Genomic DNA, 22158 nt, shown 5'->3' on the forward strand with positions numbered 1-22158 from the left:
TGATTGCTGTATGTAATGGTGTAGTCTGGAGTCCTACAGGATCTTATGGTTGATTTGTTTAATGAAATGTTTTCTATTAAAATTGGACTAGACACAATAGACGTTCAATCCGGATATATTTTTTGAACATATGTTTTGTGGACAGCACCAGAGATCTCATTTTTTATTAGAATATTACATAGCTGGGACCTGTAAAGCATGTATGCACTTCATGTTTGGGGTAAGTTTATGTGGTTGGTGAAAACACATTTTCAGTGGCATAGGTACATCTCTTGAATAGAACTGTGATATTCCAGTAGGTGAGTATCAGTCTTTTAAATAGCATATTAAATAGCATTTTAAACAGCATATTAGCACTGTCAAGTCATAGTTGATTTGGTGGAAGCAGTTAATTGGTGGATCCACATCCTTCTAATGTGGTCTCACATCCTGACCTAGCCCACTTGATATTTTAGGAATAATGTGAAATGCACATATTGCACTGCATACTGCGGGTGTAAAATCAAGCAGACAGTGACTCAAAGGCAAGCCAGAGTAAGTGACAGGCAAGGGGATGCAGTCGTGGAAGACTAGGAAATATGCAAGGCACAGAGATAGAGTAGAAATAGCCGAAACATGCTGTTAGGCCACTAGTCAGAGCCTGCCTGGGCTGTGGCTTACAATAACTGTAAATTCAACCATGGGTCCCAGGTTCCTCCCGACCTGTCAGGGCAGTAAGGATGCACCTGTCTAGTCGGGAAATCCATAAAATAAAACATGGTGGTCTGTGCACAGCTACAGATATAGTATCTTAATTTGATCACCCTGTTGCAGGAGAACATTCCTGTAACTTAGGAAATGTAAAACCTGTAGTGTATTTGAGGATTAAAAAGGCTTCTGAAGTTTGTAATTTCCACTTTGAGATTTCAGACTTGATTTTACCTTGTGAAAAATGTATCAACCTCTTCAAAAATGTCCATTAATTATAATCTACAAAATAATTCACATTTCCTGTTGCTGCAAGATTAGTTTCCTTCTGTAGCAAACTGGCTCAAATGAAGATTATACATCTGTAAAGCACAATTCGTTTTTTTCTCTACTCTGACAGTGAATTATGGGGATCTGGGTTCTGGCCGGTGGTCTGAACAATTTGTGGCGGAGCAACATCACCGCTTGGAGAATGAATGATGCCCTGCAGTGTTTGTGTTGGGGCGTTATCAATCTACTGACTATAAATAATAATTACCCAAAAAATAAAAGGACTTTGCAGCGCTTGACCAGAGGACTTCCATTCCATCCAACAGTCTGTTTTCCTTTCTGGTCTTGAAGTATTGTTTTTTTCTGTAGGGCTGGGTCTCTCTGGGCCACGTGAGGTGAAGAGAGAGATGAGAGGACAGGGGAATACAAGGGCCCTCCTGTGGCACCCACAACCCCCCCACCCCCCCTCCCCCCACACACAAAGGGCATAATTAGCCCTTCTCTCTACTTGCTGTCTAGTCTTTGATGTACCCTGCTCTGTGTGAGGGCCAGTTCACCCTGGGTCATTATAATCTTGTAAATTCACTTTGTGGCCTAGTGGAGCAGAGCGTTCACCCCATCCTACAGGACCTGCTCTCTCCTCTTGCTGCTGCTGCTGCAGGCTGAGGTATTATAAACTAGAAGAACATTTGCGGCTTTGGCCTGAACCAAAGCAAAACCTGTACCCTGGCGTTAATTGCTAATTACAAGTCCCTGACTTTTTGTCAGGGGCTTTTCCACTCTCTCCATGAAAGGAGCTGTGCAACCCGAGCCGGGTTCTGGCCTGGGGTTCTGGCCTGGGGTTGAGCTGCAGCCTATAGGCCCCACGAGGAGAGACAGAGAGCCATGATGTAGCTATATTATACATTACACTGGGGCAGTGGTGGACGTTCATTGGACCCTATACATGGTACTCTTGGGAACCAGAGCCAAATCATATATGCACTGGCCAGCTACTTGTCTGTTGGCATTACCTTGCATAACCTTCCTTTTGAATCCCATCCACACCAGACATTATCAACTGTATAAGCTGCATGTATGGTATATTGTCTGTTTAGAATAGGCTCATGGAGAAGCAGAGTTCGTTCGGTAGAGCATGGCACATCCCCACCAAGCAGAGGAGATTATGGCTGACGTTGAGTTGTAGAATTTGTCTTGATATGTTTCGTAACCAGGACCTCCCCAGGGCATTGATGATTTAAATAGAGGTCTCTGTCCCTGGTGCTTGTGGGTAAAGCCTGCTGAGAAGCAGTTCCTCTCAGATTGCAGGACAGGTTCCTGGCAGCATAGCAGCCTTGTTGCTGTAGGCATGTGGGTGGGTGGCATTTGTTTCAGCGAGGTCTCCCCTCACCCTAAGCTGCCACTGATTAGATTGTGAAATAAACAGTCTTAAATAATGGGATGAGAGCAGCTCGGAGCGCTTGGGGAGTTGTCTAGTCATGTTCTTCACAATTTAGGAGAATTTTAGAACCCCCCTTGTCCCATAAATTCTCCTCAAGAGATTATCTGATATGAAGCCGGGGACACGCTCAACAAATCCAAATATTTTGCTGCGAGCAACTCATGCATCATTCTCTCCTCATAGTATTTCATATTTCACTTCTCTTCTCCCCACACAACACAACCAGTGCATCAGAAACCAAACCATCAATGGCTACCAGAGCCTCCACTAGCCAGCTACACTCTGGCTACTGTGTGATCTTTGGCTGTCGTTGGTTTATCATTCTTGCTAGCCACATACAGTACCAATGTTTTTGATGTAGAATACTTTATCCAGCATCCCCGCTGTAGTTGGACAGATCGTGTTTGTGTAGCGGTTGTTCCACAGGGTCTGCTGAGTTCTTGATTGTGCAGTGCGCTTCTCCCTTGGAATAGGATGCCCTGTCATTTGAGCTTCAGGGGAGGATCCGAAGGCGGTTTGTGCCTTAGGCTTTTTATAATCTCTCCCTAAAGGTCAGAAGTTGTGTGTGTGCATTTGTGTGTGTCCTCTCTCACCAGGGCAAGGGTCGAGCGGTCAGACACCGTCCGCTGTGTGAAGTCATGCCAGCCCAATGACATCAGCTGTGTCCTGGACCCTGTACACTCCGTCTCCCACACTGTCATCTCCATGCCTACCTTCAGGGAGTTCACCAGGCCTGAAGGTAGGGGTGATCTCTCATGCACTTATTTAGATTACAGCACACTTTTTTTCACATCCAATGTTTTTTATCACTGACAGTATGTTACGTGAAAACATACTTGGAAGTATATTCCTTTTTATATTACCTTGTTGTCCAAAACCTGTTGATAAAACCTGTGATAGACTAGCCTCCTGTCCAGGGGCTGTGCTTATACATCAAGCTGCCTCACACTACATCATGAGGAGTTAGGCTCCTGCTCCTATGAGCTGAAATCCAAGGCTCTTGCAAGGCTACTTACTTACTTGCCCAAAATAAGCTAATGAACTAATTCCTTTGAAGACAACCTATGTGGCATCATTATGAGTCAGAAACAGTTATTGTACCAAACACCTTAGTTAGATGTAAAATTGAAAAATACTGCACCAAACACCTTAGTTAAATGTAAAATTGAGAAATACTGCACCAAACACCTTAGTTAGATGTAAAATTGAAAAATACTGCACCAAACACCTTAGTTAAATGTAAAATTGAGAAATACTGCACCAAACACCTTAGTTAGATGTAAAATTGCACAACTAGAACATCCTCAGCAAAACAGATTTCTCAAGATTTTTTAGATTCATTCTGAGAAAGTGAAATAGGCTTCATCATCTACAGGGTCAAACATTTTTTTTTACCTTTATTTAACTAGGCAAGTCAGTTAAGAACAAATTCTTATTTTCAATGACGGCCTAGGAACAGTGGGTTAACTGCCTGTTCAGGGGCAGAATGACAGATTTGTACTTTGTCAGCTCAGGGGTTTGAACTTGCAGCCCCAAACATCATTAACCAAATGTGGAATCGGTCAGAAAACAAACCTTCAAGACTGAAATCTGGTTTCTCTAATGGACAACATTAGTGGCTCTTTAAGAGTGTTGTTGACAGTATAGTGGTAATTCGTGCATCAGACACTTCCTCCTTAACATTCAATATATATATATGAGCTGTGTGCATTCAAACCCTGGGGGACAAGGTTGGTGTGCTGGTAACACCATTAAGTATTGCCTAGCCGCTAGACCAAAACCAATGTCTAAGTGTCACTTAGGATGGATCTGACTGACTGACCACTGTAATCACACCCATACAAACCGAGACAAACTTAGTCCTTAGTCCTCATCCTCAACTTCATGGGAAGTTAAGTCCTTGTTGTTTCTCATAAGCTCCTCGTCTGGGTGTTTAGGACTTGCAGGCCTCTAACTGAACTACAGCACTGAACACCCATCATCCCTGTCATGACCCCCTCTGCACACAATAAACCCAGAGCTTAGCTGCCTCCCATTTTATTGTCTTCCTCCGAGGAGAAGTTGGCACGAGCCTGGCCGTTTCAATCCCAGCCTGATTATGAGGGTGTAAAGCTCTTTTGTCTCTAATTGTTATCTTCTTCCAACAGAGATCGTTTTCCTGAGAACCATGTCGATGGCGCACTCCTCCCCCCACATCAGCTCCGACATCGTGTTCGACATCCTGGAGGGAAATGTCCAGAATTCCTTCGACATCGTCAAACGTGAGGAGCACGGCATAATCGTGGGTGAGTGGAAAGAAAGAAGGAGCGAAGGGATGCAGCTAGCTAAGCCATATGCCATTTGACTTGAGTTGAGATCTGAGTAACTCATCAAGTCACAAGGGTCAAATAACAATAGCAGGCAATCACTAGTCCCGAGGCCTCCCTGGATAGACTTTCAAGCAAGCGGTTTTCTGACCTAATTTTGCATTGCGTTTTTTATATATACAAACCAAACGCATGTGTGTGTCTCCATGTGAGAGCTGAGTGGGGAGAAGAAGAAGAAGAAAGAGAAGCTTTGGTTTGAGAAGCATGAAATTCTCCATCATAAGGATGCTCCCGTGACACAAGTACATCTGACAATCACTTCCAATGCCATTTGCACCCTAAGCTGTCCTTTGGGTTGTCCTCAGAGACCAATGACGGACGACTTTCTCTTCTTTCTCCACCAAACATTTTGGCATCAGTTTGTTCCACTTTTCTGCACCATTTAATTCACTTACTGACCGCCATGTTTTTCCATTCCTTAAGCAACAAAGCCCTTCTTCTGCTCAACAGATTATTGTGGCTACGATGTACAGAGAGGGCTTATATTTTTGCATATGAAGAAGGCTGGATGGGCATAACATATTTTCATGTGCGTATGTAAATTTATATGACGAATATCAGTCCTTTTTAGGGTTGCAAAATGAGGATTTATTACTGGTGTCTGTAATAATCTCTGGCCCCCTGTGTTGCCTTATCACATGCAAAATATGTGAAATAATGAAATAATATTATTGTAAAATAAAAATATATACACTGCTCAAAAAAATAAAGGGAACACTTAAACAACACAATGTAACTCCAAGTCAATCACACTTCTGTGAAATCAAACTGTCCACTTAGGAAGCAACACTGATTGACAAAACATTTCACATGCTGTTATGCAAATGGCATAGACAAAAGGTGGAAATTATAGGCAATTAGCAAGACACCCCCAATAAAGGAGTGGTTCTGCAGGTGATAACCACAGACCACTTCTCAGTTCCTATGCTTCCTGGCTGATGTTTTGGTCACTTTTGAATGCTGGCGGTGCTTTCACTCTAGTGGTAGCATGAGACAGAGTCTACAACCCACACAAGTGGCTCAGGTAGTGCAGCTCATCCAGGATGGCACATCAATGCGAGCTGTGGCAAGAAGGTTTGTCAGCGTAGTGTCCAGTGCATGGAGGCGCTACCAGGAGACAGGCCAGTACATCAGGAGACGTGGAGGAGGCCGTAGGAGGGCAACCCAGCAGCAGGACCGCTACCTCCGCCTTTGTGCAAGGAGGAGCAGGAGGAGCACTGCCAGAGCCCTGCAAAATGACCTCCAGCAGGCCATAAATGTGCATGTGTCTGCTCAAACGGTCAGAAACAGACTCCATGAGGGTGGTATGAGGGCTCAACATCCACAGGTGGGGGTTGTGCTTACAGCCCAACACCGTGCAGGACGTTTGGCATTTGCCAGAGAACACCAAGATTGGAAAATTTGCCACTGGCGCCCTGTGCTCTTCATAGATGAAAGCAGGTTCACACTGAGCACATGTGACAGACGTGACAGTCTGGAGATGTCGTGGATAACTTTCTGCTGCCTGCAACATCCTCCAGCATGACCGGTTTGGCGGTGGGTCAGTCATGGTGTGGGGTGGCATTTCTTTGGGGGGCCGCACAGCCATCCATGTGCTCGCCAGAGGTAGCCTGACTACCATTAGGTACCGAGATGAGATCCTCAGACCCCTTGTGAGACCATATGCTGGTGCGGTTGGCCCTGGGGACCTCCTAATGCAAGACAATGCTAGGCCTCATGTGGCTGGAGTGTGTCAGCAGTTCCTGCAAGAGGAAGGCATTGATGCTATGGACTGGCCCGCCCGTTCCCCAGACCTGAATCCAATTGTTGCAGTTGTGAACACAGTCAATAGTGGGAAGAGTTGCAGAGTTGATTGAAAATAATGCCTTATTGATTAGATGCTTTTTTCATTAATTAGGCTATTTATTCTTGAACCATATGGTCTATATATTAAAAACTCATGGACAATATGGACACAGAACAAATGAATACTATATATGAATAACGTTTTTAAAGTTATTCAAGTATAAATGACCAAAGTTACGATAGAGTGACAGATTTTCTGTTCATGACCAAAATTCCTGAATATTCCGGAAACTTTGGTAAATTACCGGTAGCTGTACAACGCTAGTCCTTAAACAGACTTTGAGATAACCCGGCAATCAAGGATCAGATCCAAGTCTGTTGCTGTAGAACAGAGAAGAGAGGAGCCTTGGTGGGTGTGACTACATGTGGAGCCTCTGTAGTGTAGGAGCACATCCCTTTAGCCTCCACTGGTCTGGTGAGGATCCAGCGCTGCTCACTGTGTCTGGGGAAAATGAACCGAAGCCTGGCTCCAGGAGGATGGGGGTGTACTCGGCCCGGGGATGACGCATAGTTGGGCCTGCCTGGATGTTATTGTTTTGGCTCTGCGATGGGAGGATGGAGGGATGCGGGCAGTGGAAGGAGAGAGTGAGAGATACACACTGTGCTGATGGATGAAAGGATGGCCTGTCACTACGTACCACACAAGGCTGCTGAGGGGAGGACGGCTCATGATAATGGCAGGAACGGAGTCAATGGAATGGCATCCAAACACATGGAAACCATGTTTTTGATGTACTTGATACCATTTCACTAATTGCCGTACCAGCCATTACCACAAACCGGTCCTCCCCAAATAAGGTGCCACCAACCTCTTGTGCTACGTACATCTGTCTCTTCCCAGAATGGAGAGGGAGAAAGAGAGAGAAAACAAAGTGGTGAGTGTACACAAAGATTATTAGTCTAACAACCATACAATACCCACTGGGCACAGATGTCAATTCTCAATGTCTATTACACATTGGTTCAATGTAATTACATTGAAATGACGTGGAAACAACGTTGATTCAACCAGTGTGTGCCCAGTGGGTAGAGTACCCTACCATCTTTTGAGTTTTGTTGTTATCATTTTGTTACTGGGGTAATGGGGAAGGGGTATAATTGGGGTGGAGGGCGGAGGGGGTATAATTGAGCTACCCTTTGGTACTTTGGTACTTGGGACTTACGTCACCCATCCTCAGAAGTTTAACGTGTGTGCATGTTTGTGAGAGAATGTGTGTGACTCTCTCTCTCTCTCTCTCTCTCTCTCTCTCTGTGTCTCTCTCTCTCTCTCTCTCTCTCTCTCTGTCTCTCTCTCTCTCTCTCTCTCTCTCTCTCTCTCTCTGTGTTTGTGTGTGTATGTGTGTGTTCGTGCATGTGCAAGAGAGTGTGTGTACGAATATGTGCAGAAGTAATCCTGGGCCCTAGTGATTCATGTGGTTAAATGTATTGTTCCATTTCCTCACACCAGCCCTCAGTGTCTCGTCGAGCATTAGAAAGCTTTAAATGGCTACCACATGAAAGGCTTCGCTGCCTTGTTTGTGAGGAGGCTCTTCTCTCCCAAACCCTTGGGGTGCTTATTGGATGCAGCTCTTGCATGTTAGCCATAGTCGTCCATGTTGAGTGGCTCTGCTGACGAGGCTTTGGTCAATAACTGTCTGCTGTGAAGTCTGGTGTCCATGTCGTGATCAGCTATAGGGTTTGGTTTATTCATCTCAGTGGTGGTGCTCCGCGCTGGTTTCTTTGGCTGGTGGCTGTGGCTTAGTTTACACGTCAGCTAGCTACAGAGCTATCTGTAAGAGTTGCATATGAATCTACTTTATGAACAAGAGGAAAATCCTCCTTTATATTCACCAATAGCGCTTTTAATAGACTGACCGCTTTGACCAGGGTAAGCCGTTTAAGTTTGGTACACTGCTACTTTGGGAGAATGATTGAGTTTGTTCTCTGTTTCACACGCTGACGCACAGTCTCACCCATACACACACTGACGCACAGTCTCACCCATACACACACTGACGCACAGTCTCACCCATACACACACTGACGCACAGTCTCACCCATACACACACTGACGCACAGTCTCACCCATACACACACACACACACACACACACACTGACGCACAGTCTCACCCATACACACACACACACACACTGACGCACAGTCTCACCCATACACACACACACACACACTGACTCACAGTCTCACCCATACACACACACACACACTGATGCACAGTCTCACCCATACACACACACACACACTGGCTATACAACGAGTCACACACTGCGAGAGAGCCGCACAACTCTTCCCTAGTCATCCATCAGTGTCACGCGAGAGGTTTTCCCAGCTCTGTCACGTCTGGGTGACAGCCTTGACAGCCAGCCGCATCTGTGCAAACACAACAGCCCCTCAACGCTTGGGGAAAACATGATCACAACCAATCATACACTCACAGAATCCAATGTCCTGGAGCCCAGTGACTAGCCTAGCACCACATACAGCCAGGACCACACAGCAGATGTCTTACTGAGTCTTACAGCCCTCCAGGTAGAGCTGAAGTAGATCCAGCTTGGTGGTATGTCATCACTAAGACAACATCTCTGGCACATCAGATGATGCATATTGGGAAAGACAAACAGTGAGGGAAAAGGTATGCATTACTCAGACTCTCTTGCACTGTCATCTGATTAGGGCAGACTGTTTGATGACGAAGGGAAGGGAAGGGACATGATGATAATAGGATGATTGATTCTGGCAGCCAGCCAGAACTGCAGAGCTACTCCCTTTAAAAACAACAGTTCTGTGGTCTACAGCATGAGGAGCAGGTGGTCCGGAATCAGGGGCTTTCCTGTGATGCAGCATGCGGTGGTGGTGGTGTGTGTGTGTGTGTGTGTGGCGTGCTACAGATTGGTGGTGGTCTCTCCATTTGTCTCCATGGTGTTGGTGGTTCCCCCTGTTTGACTTTGTCTGCCCAGCCACGCTTTCACAGTGGGATTAATATTGTCTTAACAACACTCCCAGTGAACGCATGGTGTGGATGGACTGAGCTCACGTCATGCTCCTGTTAGCAGGCAGAGGTAGCTATGGTTTGAATGGGTCTGTGGGTGGGACTTGGGCTGAGGCTGTGACTGTGGGTGGGAATGGGGCTGAGGCTAATGTAGCATCGTGTGAAATATGTGGGAGAAGAATAAGGATAAGGATGGATGCTAGAAGAAGTAGTATCTTCTTCACAGAAGGGCAACACTTTTTCCTCTGGCCACCGTGAGAGTGGGGAAGTGAGCAAACCATCACAGGCAAGTTCCTAAACCTCATCCTTTGGTGAATCTGGTATGTTCCGTTAGTAAATCAAACCTTCCGTCAATGGGCCACTTACTGGACTGAAGACTGAGACGCCACAGCAAGATTCCAACCATTCTAGAACGCAGGTAGAAATATGCCTCTGTGGGTCTGAGTTATACACAGACAATATGAAAGGCCTATTTACGATGTCATTGGCGCAGAGGTGACAGGCTCACCGTGTCCATTAGCTCCATGAATGAAGGAGTGAGCTCACTGTCTGTGTCTGGTCAGGTACTTTGTGCTGGTGGCGGTCAATGGAGCCGTTCACAGCAACTGGTGGAATTTGGGCCTGGTGTGTCAGAGCAGGCGTTAAGGACACAGTGGGGCTTGAGGCTCTAGTCTAGGTGTGCTTCCTAAATGGCACCCTATTAGTTACCTGGTCGAAAGACAAGTAATGCTCTATATAGGGAATAGGGTGACATTTCAGACGAACTCTAGCTTGTGGTTGAGTGTATTAGAATGAAGGGAGCTAAGGACATCAATCTGCAGGTTATATAGTGTGATAAGCAGAGAAAGCCTCCTCGCAGCAGAGAGAGAGAGAGAGAGAGAGAGAGAGAGAGAGAGAGAGAGAGAGAGAGAGAGAGAGAGAGAGAGAGAGAGAGAGAGAGAGAGAGAGAGAGAGAGAGAGAGAGAGAGAGAGAGAGAGAGAGAGAGAGAGAGAGAGAGAGAGAGAGAGAGAGAGAGAGAGAGAGAGAGAGAGAGAGAGAGAGAGAGAGAGAGAGAGAGAGAGAGAGAGAGAGAGAGAGAGAGAGAGAGAGAGAGAGAGAGAGAGAGAGAGAGTCAGGGGATGATCATGAATTATGACATGGAATCAGCAGGCCCACCAGAGCGGGCCAAGCCCATGAGGAATCCCTGCCTGCCTGTCACTGAGGGGATTAGTACAGCTAATCAAAACAGTGTCTTCTCCACCCGACAACCCCACAGCATAGCAAAACACACAAGGCCTTCTCTTCCCGGGGTGGTCTACACTGATGTTTGATAGTGTTACACATCACATGCACACACAGAATGTACAGTGCATTCGGAAAGTAGTCAGACCCCTTGACTTTTTCCACAATATGTTATGTTATAAGCTTATTCTAAAATAGATTAAATTGTTTTTCCCCCCCTCATCAATCTAACTACAATACCACATAACGTATTTGAAAATTTTGCACATTTATAAAAAATATGACATTTACATAATTATTCAGACCCTTTACTCAGTACTTTGTTGAAGCACCTTTGGCAGCGATTACAGCCTCGAGTCTTCTTGGGTATGATGCTGCAAGCTTAGCTCATCTGTATTTGGGGAGTTCCTCCCATTCTTCTCTGCAGATCCTCTCAAGCTCTGTCAGATTGGATGGGCAGCATGGCTGCTCAGCTATTTTCAGGTCTCTCCAGAGATCGGGTTCAAGTCTGGGCTCTGGCTGGGCCACTCAAGGACATTCAGAGACTTGTCCCGAAGTCACTCCTGTGTTGTCTTGACTGTGTGCTAAGGTTGTTGTCCTGTTGGAAGGTGAACCTTCGCCCCAGTCTGAGGTACCGAGCACTCTGGAGCAGGTTTTCATCAAGGATCTCTCTGTACTTTGCTCCTTTCATCTTTCTCTCGATCCTGACAAGTCTCCCAGTCCCTGCTGCTGAAAAAACATCCCCACAGCATGATACTGCCACCACCATGCTTCACCGTAGTGATTATGCCAGGTTTCTTCCAGATGTGATGCTTGGCATTCAGGCCAAAGAGTTCAATCTTGGTTTCATCAGACCAGAGCATCTTCTTTCTCAAGGTCTGAGAGTCCTTTAGGTGACTTGTGGCAAACTCCAAGTGGGCTGTCATGTGCCTGTTACTGAGGAGTGGCTTCCGTCTGGCCACTACCATAAAGGCCTGATTGGTGGAGTGCTGCAGAGATACTTGTCCTTCTGGAAGGTTATCCCATCTCTACAGAGGAACTCTGGAGCTCTGTCAGAGTGACCATCAGGTTCTTGGTCAACTCCCTGAACAAGGTCCTTCTCCCTGATTGCTCAGGTTTGGCCGGGCGGCCAGCTCTAGGACGAGTCTTGGTGTTTCCAAACTTCTTCCATTTAAGAATGATGGAGGCCACTGTGTTCTTGGGGACCTTCAACGCTGCAGACATTTTTTGGTACCCTTCCCCAGATCTGTGCCTCGACACAATCCTGTCTCGGAGTTCTACGGACAATTCCTTTGACTTCATAGCTTGGTTGTTGCTCTGACATGCACTGTCAACTGTGAGACCTTATGTAGACAGGTGTGTGCCTTTCCAAATCATGTCCAATCAATTGAATTTACATCAGGTGGACTCCAATCAAGTTGTAGAAACATCTCAAGGATGATCAATGCAAACAAGATGTCTCATAGAAAAGGGTCTGAATACTTATGTAAATAAGGTATCTGTCAAACATTTCTAAAAACCTGTTTTTGCTTTGTCATTATGGGGTATTGTGTGTAGATTGATGAGGAAGAAAACGTATTTAATACATTTTAGAATAAGGCTGTAACGTAACGAAATGTGGAAAAAGTCAAGGGGTCTGAATACTTTCCGAATATACTGCATGTATATTTGCACTCCTCTGAAAGCACCTGCACATACACTGTGTGCCTACCCCCCCCCCCCCCCCCCCACACACACACATACTGTACACAAACATTGACACACCATTGATTCTTGCTGTAAGTGCATACAAATAATTTGCCACACATAGCTAGCTATGTACTTTTCTTCCTCCCTTTTGCTTTTCACTTGATTTGTATTAGCTTGTTCATCATCCCTCCCAAGTATCTCCACAGCCACACTGCTACATTTTCAGTTTTATTTAAAATATTTATATTTGACTAATTTATTATCACTTTATCTACACTGTATGTCTTTTTGACCAATACAGATAAAATCAGGAGATTCTGGCATAACGTATCTGTTTACCAAAAATGGATCCAAAAAAGGATATACGCGTGTTGAGGAATCTGTTTCCAAGTCTACCAAATCCAGCATCATCTTTGACATTGGATGTTTTAATGCCGTGTTTTGAGATGTAGATTGTGTGCTATCGTCTACTGTGTCCGGTGGTTAGATTACTGTATAAGGTCACTTTTATTACGATGTGAAGGTCACGATGGAGATAATGCTACATGGGCAATTCCACGGAAACGGAGTGAATAATAATAACAATAATAATGTTTCCAAAACACATTTACTTGAAGAACAGTGCAGATTGGTTTGGTAAAGTTTGGTAACAGAATGACAGTTTGTGTGGTTTGTTCTGTCATTCTGTTACCGAACTTTGCATCTATCTCAGCATCATTCTGTTACTTTGAAATTTGCCCATATGCTACTATATCATCAATGTTACTCATTCATCAAACAACCACTGAAAATAGAAAGTCCAAGAAAAGCTACATTCTTTTCCTTCCAGCTAGCAACTTTTTCAATGATGTCACAACAGTGGAGAAGGACTACATGCATCCAGCACGGTCCCACGGTTCATTTGGGAGAGATCTGTAACTATGACTCAGTCATCGCTAATTGACCTTGAAATACCAAACCACACAAGCTCGCTTTTCAGACCGGGGGTGTGCAGCTCTCACGTCCCCTTTGGAGTGGTCAGGAGCTATACCAAACACACAAGAAAGGCCAGTCAGGCCCGTGCCCTATGGTCCGGTCCCCAAGGAGCCTGTATGCTAATCCTAGGCTTCCCTCAGAGCGGACTGGGCCTGGGCCTGGGAAAAGCCGTGCTCTGCCTGGCCCCTTTCCAATGGTTTTACAGCACTGAGCATGCTTCACAACGTGAAGCCAACGTGTGATTATACAATAATGTGGCGAGGCCAACGCATACTTTTTTTCTGGTGTTAAACCCGTTCATTTAGGATTTTGTCGTACACGTCCTCGCCGAGTTGTAGAAACCAGAAAACCCTGAAATTGTACTGTTTACATGTAACCCTTCAATATTGTAGCTCTCGCAGCCATAGAGGATGACAAATGCCTCCTGGCATTTGCTTCATTTTGTTTTGTGGCAGTGTCGTCTCGCGCTTCTACCATGCATTTAAGGTTATTTTCTAATTACGGGCTATTTTATGGTGTGGTGGAATGTTCTGGGGAACAGGGGGTTTGTGCGGCTGTGTGTTTGATGGAGGTTGGAACATGGTGGGGTCACCTCTGCACCCTGCTGCAGATAAACTACCTCAGCAACGGAACGAAGCGATCCCGACTCTCAGGGATACCGGAGCAGAGTGCTCTCAGACATACTGTAAGGCTATCATCAGATCCTGGAATGAACTACATACACAAAGTAGAGGAGAGATGATATCAGTGAGCGATTTGGTATCTTCCTTTTTTTTTTTACTTGTACAGGCCTGCACCTCAATTAATGACGATAGGATTGCATCAAAGTGAAACCTGTTAGCTTTGTGGTCAGGCTTTCACCTCACCACAGCTCGTGACTGAGTGAAATGTTTGCAATGATTATGTGGCTCTGGTGGTTTGGTTTCACATCAGGTTCATAGCTAGTATGTTGAGCTCCAGTTGTCACTGTAAAAACACCATCTTGTCACGTTGCCTTCATGGAGGATACATTACTCTGTGTGCTGTGGATGTGAAACATGCTGATGGACAGAGCCCTTATGAGGCTCCTCTTCAGGTGTCAAATCTGAACTGCTCTGATTGCGCAATTAAAACATGGGATGATTGAGAGGAACAACTAGAATCTACAGCTCCGAGAGCTGCTGCACGGCACTGATCAATGACTACAAGTAAGCTGCTGACAGTAGAAATGAGCACAGTACCTGAGAAAGGACTGAGCAGCATCAGCTTCAAAACACCATCTTGTCACGTTTTTGCAAAAATTAAAACATCACAATATACAATATGATGTTTTTGTCAATATATTGCATTCAATGGGAAAAGATGAGTCCCACATGGTTGATATTTTTGTCAATGCATTGCATTTACTGGGAAGAGATGAGTGTCACAGAGTTGCCGTTTTTGTTAATGCATTGCATTCCATTTGAAAAGATGAGTGTTACTGTTCCACAGAGGGTTGAATCAAGTGTTTTTGTGTAACTGCAGGGAGAAAATGAAGGACCATGTTGAGAATGAATTAAGCCACTTCCCATAGCCACAGGAAGCTGAACTTAAACAGTGGGCATCCCTATAAGGTCCCAATGGGTTGTTCGGAAGGACAATTGTCTAGCAGAATCACAGTCTTTGGGGGGGTTCAAGGTTATGTGAGGGTTGTAGGTAAAACTTTCTATGGAAGAAGGCCTTGTTCTCTGTGAAGAGTTAATTTCACATGGTCACGTGTAGGCTTGCGTTCATCGTGTGCTTCTGCTGAATGATCCCATACATGAGTTGTGTTTCTAGACTCAACTGTTCTTCCGATGTCACATAATGGCGCCGGAGGGGAGGGCTGCCGTCTTATCCGCTCTTAACCAACCATGCAATTTTTATTGTTTTTTCGTGTTGTTCGTAACTTGTTTTGTACATAATGTTGCTGCTTCCGTCTCTTATGACCGAAAAGAGCTTCTGGACATCAGAACTGGGATTGCTCACCTCAAATTGGACGATTCTTCTTCAATGAGTCGGGTGGGATGGATATAATACAGACACCCGACCAGGCCCAGATCCCCGTGATTCGCTGGAAAAGGTTTCGTGGAAAGAGATCAGGATGTCTTGTGAGGATCAGGGGACGAGTGGCTAATCTGCCCTGGCCTTCCGTTCTACCAGCTAACGTTCAATCGCTGGAAAATAAATGGGACGAACTGAAAGCACGTATATCCTAATAATGGGACATCAACAACTGTAATATGTTTCACCGAGTCGTGGACGAACGACGACATTAAGAACATACAGCTCGCGGGTTATACACTCTATCGGCAGGACACAACAGCAGCCTCTGGTAAGACACAGGGCGGGGGCCTGTGCATATTTGTAAACAATAGCTGGTGCACAATATCTAAGGAAGCCTCAAGGTTTTGCTGCCTGAGGTAGAGTATCTCATGTTATGCTGTCGACCACACTATCTACGTAGAGAGTTTTCCTCTGTATTTTTCGTAGCTGTCTACATACCACCACAGACTGAGGCTGGCACTAAAACCGTACTCAATGAGCCACTAGAGATGGCGCTCCTAGTGGCCGGAGACTTTAAAGCAGGGAAACTTAAATCAGGCTTGCAAGCCGAAGAACACCATCCCAACCGGGAAGCACGGGGGTGGCAGCATCATGTTATGGGGGTGCTGTGCTGCAGGAGGGACTGGTGCACTTCACAAAATAGATGGCATCATGAGGTAGGAAAATTATGTGGATATATTGAAGCAACATCTCAAGGCATCAGTCAGGAACTTAAAGCTTGGTCGCAAATGGGTCTTCCAAATGGACAATGACCCCAGGCATATTTCAAAAGTTGTGGCAAAATGGCTTAAGGACAACAAAGTCAAGGTATTGGAGTGGCCATCACAAAGCCCTGACCTCAATCCAGTAGAAAATTTGTGGGCAGAACCGAAAAAGTGTGTGCGAGCAAGGAGGCCTACAAACCTGAATCAGTTACACCAGCTCTGTCAGGAGGAATGGGCCAAAATTCACCCAACTTATTGTGGGAAGCTTGTGGAGGGCTGCGTTTGACCCACCTTAAACAATTTAAAGGCAATGGTACCAAATACTAATTGATTGTATGTAAACGTATGACCCACTGGGAATGTGATGAAGGAAATAAAAGCTGAAATAAATCATTCCCTCTACTATTATTCTGACATTTCACATTCTTAAAATAAAGTGGTGATCCTAACTGACCTAAGACAGCGATTTTATCGATGATTAAATGTCAGGAATTGTGAAAAACTGAGTTTAAATGTATAAACTTCCGACTTCAACTGTATATCTTTATATAATGGAAATGTAAAAATTATTAAACATTTTTGCTTGTTTGTCCCTCTGATTTGAATTTAAACGTTGTCCTCGTGAGACTTTGTTTGCGTCAGTGGCGAACTTGGCCCCAGCTGACCCCTGTAATGGAAAACATCTAGAGCCTCGATTGGATTCGGGTCACGTTTATGATCTGAAACCATCGCTCCATTCCCAATAAAACAGGGCTATTGGGAGATCCAGGCCGTATTGTGGTGCTCCATACTGTATTTATAATGATATGTTTCATTTTGTTTGCCTCGCTCATCTTCATTGGGTCTTCTGTGAACTGATTTACTTCGAAGTTACATGAACGAATTTGAACTTTATGAACTTTTGCTTCACAGGCATCTCACGCAGTGCATATATTGCATTGGTAGTATATCTTGTTGCATGTCAACTACTCACATGCAGTGGTCCACAACTCCAAACTCAGTCAACTTTATGTCTGAATGATCTCTCTGTATTGAGTGAATATATGGCGCCATATTACCGATCAGCATGACACCCTCATTCGCTAGTGATGATATTGTTTTTTCCTACGCAAAGCCCCAATCTGTTTTTCCATGTCCTTTACTTTTCTGAACATTACTGTCATTGAGTTCATATATAGGTTTCTCCTCTGATGGTGCTGACGGTTAGGAAACAATAAAACCCTCGTCCCCCTCCCCTCAGCCCTTCAGCCCTGTGTCACTATGCAACAGAGTCCCAAAACACCAAAACAAGGGGGCAACCCTATTAAAAAGGGTCCTATTCCACACTCTTCAGGCGTTTATCTCTTGGAATCTTCTGGAATCTTCTGTGTGGCCACAGGGATCCAGACTGACTGGGAGACGGGTGAGGGAAGAAGGAATGAGAGGGGAGGCTCAGTGAGACTGACTCTGGTTGAGCTCCTCTTACTGAATCCTAAAGATGGATCCCTGAAAAAATGCCTGCCTGCCTCCATGGCTGTATTGCGTGACTGAGACTGCTCCGCTTCCCATCATCCAACACATGGGACTAATTTACCCTTGCGGGCCACAAAGATGGTGCCACAAACATCAGGCAGGCCCCCTCAGGAAGAGAAGACAGGGAGAAGGGAAGAGAGGAGAAGAGAAAAGAATGGGAGAGAGGATCTTGATTCTAGCATCACACCATGTCAGTGTCCATCCCAGAGGACATTTTGCAGAAACCAGCTCACACTTGATCATCATTATATTTTGCCCTATGGTGAACATAACAAAATGTCACTGGTTTATGACAATTGTGGTACAAAGGCATTCCATGGATCACATTGAATGATGCCGTGACATCTTGTTGATTTAATTTAAGATGATTCATTGTGCTGTAGTTTTGATGGACTTTATAGCACTCAATATAATTTAGTACTTTGAGACCAATACCTACTTCCTTTAATACCTGTCTCCCTGTGTGTGAGAAACAGAAACAAGAGAACAAGAGAGAGAGAACAAGAGAGAGAAAGACAACAGTGAAAACAGTGAATGGACAGTGCAGTGATTGTGCTGCCTGGCTGCACGCTGGATGATGGTTGTTCAAACAAGACTGAGCTGAAATGTCACCAGCCCTCCACAGAGAAAAGGGCCCGCTGATAGCCTGGATAAACAGTGTCGTTCTTTCACCCTGTAATCGCATGTTCACTTAAAAAGTGCTTCCAACAAATTCCATGTGCATTCGGTCATTCTTGGGTCTCAGTCAGCAGTGGTCATGGTGTGTTTTCCCCACGTTGTTACAGTGACCAGGAGAGTCTCTCGCTCTCTCTCTTGTCCTCCAGGGAAGGGTGGAAGGAGGAAGGTGGGGCCGGGTGGATGGGTGGAGGGAGAGAAGGATGGAGGAGAGAATTAAAAGCCAGATTCACATGAAGAGGTTTGACATTCCTCTCATCATATGAGGTTTATTGGTTTATTTGGATCCCGATTAGCTTTTGCAGAAGCATCAGCTATTCTTTCTGGAGTCCACAAAAAACACAACATGACAAGTAACAAAAAACACTGATATACAAACAACTTAACAAATAATGTGTGTGTTAGAGTGCCTCTGTGCGTCCCCTCACAGTCCTTGCCAGTTCATGAAATGTTGTTAACTCTTTTTTTTTATGGTAATTTTGCTGTTTTTCTTGAGTAATTAGAGATGTAAGGGAGTTCCATGCGATCATGGCTCTGTATAATACTGTGTGTTGCCATGAATTCGTTTTGGACTTGAAGACTGTCTTGTGGGATATGTATGGGTGTCTGAGCTGAATGTCATTTCATTATGCAGACAATCTGGAATTTTTGTCACAGTAATACTTATCATAAAAACTAGAAGAGAAGCAGTTCATCTCTTGTCAACCATCAACCAGGAAAGACTGGCATGTATGTTGTTGATGTTGGTCTGTATGTGCAATTAAATGCAAGGTGTGCTGCTCTGTGTTGAACCAGCTGCAGCTTTGCTAGGTCTTTCTGTGCTACACTTGACCATATTACTGGACAATAATCAAGATGGAAGACCAGAACCTGAACAACTAGAACAGTTCATTTGGTGTCAAAAACACAGAGCATATCTTTATAACAGACATACCTCTCCCCATCTTCACAACAACTTTGTAAATATGATTTGACCATGATAATTGACCATGCAATGTTATACCTAGGAGTTTAGCTTTCTCAAATTGCTCAATGGTCAGACCCTTTATGTACATCTCCAGTTGAGGTGTAGGTCTTAGAGAATGTTTTGAACCAAATACAATGCTTTTAGTTTTAGATGTATTTATGACCAGTTTATTTTTAATCACCCATTCCGATACTGACTGTAACTCCTTATTTCACTGAGCTCACTGGCTTTGGGTGTTGAAATGTAGAGTGTGGAATCATCCTCATACATAGTCATTCTAGCTTTTATGTTAGACCAGTGGCAAATCATGTGTGAAAACAGAGAAGAGTAATGGCCCAAGGCAACTGCCCTGAAGGACACCGCACTGTGCATATCTGATGTTAAGTGAAGCTTCCATTGAATAACGTTTTGTGGGTTCTATTGGATAAATAACTCTCCAACCATGTGATGGCAGGTGATGTAAATCCATAGCAAGTGAGTTTCATCAGTAACAATTTATGATCAATAACATCAAAGGCTGCACATGAAGGGATGGAAATCAAACAAAATATTTGTCAAACTACCCCAACAGATTTTTTCAAACATCCCATGTCACAGATGTTGGACCTGAATGTCACCTATGCTTGTAGAAATCATGGTATACGAGCGCAGCACGTCACTAGATTCCAATAATAGTACTGCTGCACATGATGAGAAGAAAACAATATCCATCCATCCCTGCCACCACTTGTCATTCCTACTCCCTGTAAAATGTTCCCTACTCCCTGTAAAATGTTTCCTACCCCTGTAAAATGTTTCCTACTCCCTGTAAAATGTTTCCTACTCCCTGTAAAATGTTTCCTACCCCCTGTAAAATGTTTCCTACTCCCTGTAAAATGTTTCCTACCCCCTGTAAAATGTTTCCTACCCCCTGTAAAATGTTTCCTACCACCACATTATTCTAATTTGATGGTGAGCCATCACTCTTTACATCCTCCTTCAATACCTTTGGTACACTTCCCTCTCTGACTATCCCTCTGTTTCCCTTAGGTGTGGTCCGACAAGTGAAGCCTCTGATTGGCCCGCTGAACATGGTATTGAAGCTGGCTATGAACTACGTCACCTCTGGGGTGGTGTCTCATCGGAACATCGTCAGCGTCCACATCTTCGTCTCCGAGTTCTGGTTCTGAGTACAGGACACACATCAACACCACCTCACATAGCCATACAGTTCTACCACAGTACTACCCACACCACCACAAATAGCCATACAGTTCTACCACAGTACTACCCACACCACCACACATAGCCATACTGTTCTACCACAGTACTACCAACACCACCACACATAGCCACACAGGTCTACCACAGTACTACCAACACCACCACACATAGCCATAAAGTATTTCCACTTACACACTACTACCACACAGTACAACCACAGTCCTATAACTTTACCCTCCTAGCATGAAGAGAAAGGAGATTTCTGAGTGCATGGAGGAGAAAATGAAGATTATTTAGGTGTATAACTAAAAGGATATGAATATCATTGGAGGGTCCAATAAAGGGATATCCTGATACAACCAACACACATTTTAATAACTTTAGTTAACTTTCATTCCTTTTCGATGAAGATAAACAGACCACTAGCTGCTTAGTTGCTTTTGTTATTGTATGAAACTAAAGCACTTCCCAGTAAGTTTACCTGTAATATAAGTAGATGTAACAAGCCAAGCCATGAGTGGATGCATGCATCTGACCTATGGAACTTGACGTGAAGACTCATAAACTGTATCATATAATGTAAGCATGCTGTCATGCCCAAGACTATAGAATGTGATTGTGAATTGAAAGTGCATGCGTAGACATGGAGATGTGAAAAGCCATTGGAGGATTCAACAGTTGAATGTAACACTAACCCTTGAGTAATGATGTGTATTACATTTCATTATCTTACTGTATACATTGCGAAAGGTGTTTCGGTACTAAATAAACCGTCTTGTTTTTATTTTTGAAGCATTTTATTTGTGTGTTGGTAAGTGAAAGCTTCAGATTGGTTGATGAATTTAACTTGTGTACGTTTTAAGGGAAAGTGGGACAGAATTCATTATGGGTACATTGGCTGAAAAAGGGAGAGTCGGTGGAGAGAGGAGGGGTACATAGGAACCAGGGACCACATCCCCAATTAGGTTTTTCACTGAACCAGAAGGGGTCTCTAATCTATTCCCTCTAAGTCAGGCTAATGGACATAAAACAGAGCAGTGGAACAGAGCAGATGTCAGTAATTGTCTAACGATGAGGCTGTAATCATCAGTTTGGCTGAGGCCCTGGCAGAGCCTCCAAATGCTTCAAAGACAATGGAGGAAGGAGGGCCATCCATCAGGATCCCAGCCCATCTACAGGATCCCAGCCCGTCTACATGATCTCAGCCCGTCTACAGGATCCCAGCCCGTCTACAGGATCCCAGCCCGTCTACAGGATCCCAGCCTGTCTACATGATCTCAGCCGTCTACAGGATCCCAGCCTGTCTACATGATCTCAGCCCGTCTACAGGATCCCAGCCTGTCTACAGGATCTTAGTCCATCTACATGATCCCAGCCCGTCTACAGGATCCCAGCCCGTCTACAGGATCCCAGCCCGTCTACATGATCTCAGCCCGTCTACAGGATCCCAGCCTGTCTACAGGATCTTAGTCCATCTACATGATCCCAGCCCGTCTACAGGATCCCAGCCCGTCTACAGGATCCCAGCCCGTCTACAGGATCCCAGCCCG

At 44.7% G+C, this 22158-nt stretch overlaps 1 protein-coding gene across 2 annotated transcripts in view; it reads left to right on the top strand.

Annotated features, from left to right (window-relative positions):
* The window catches only part of LOC139406496 (fibulin-1-like), a 37909-nt gene extending 16517 nt beyond the window's left edge, over positions 1-21392 (top strand). The window contains exons 15-17 of one of the 2 annotated variants that reach the window (XM_071149144.1): positions 2995-3137; positions 4546-4683; positions 20435-21392. In XM_071149144.1, coding sequence (XP_071005245.1) covers positions 2995-3137; positions 4546-4683; positions 20435-20574 — 421 coding nt within the window. In that variant the 3' untranslated portion in view covers positions 20575-21392. Of the gene's footprint in view, positions 98-2994; positions 3138-4545; positions 4684-20434 lie in introns of those variants that run through there. The other variant, XM_071149145.1, reaches the window with a different exon arrangement.
* The last annotated feature ends 766 nt before the right edge of the window (positions 21393-22158 follow it).

Source organism: Oncorhynchus clarkii, chromosome 4, assembly GCF_045791955.1.
Source record: "Oncorhynchus clarkii lewisi isolate Uvic-CL-2024 chromosome 4, UVic_Ocla_1.0, whole genome shotgun sequence".
Lineage (NCBI taxonomy): Eukaryota > Metazoa > Chordata > Actinopteri > Salmoniformes > Salmonidae > Oncorhynchus > Oncorhynchus clarkii.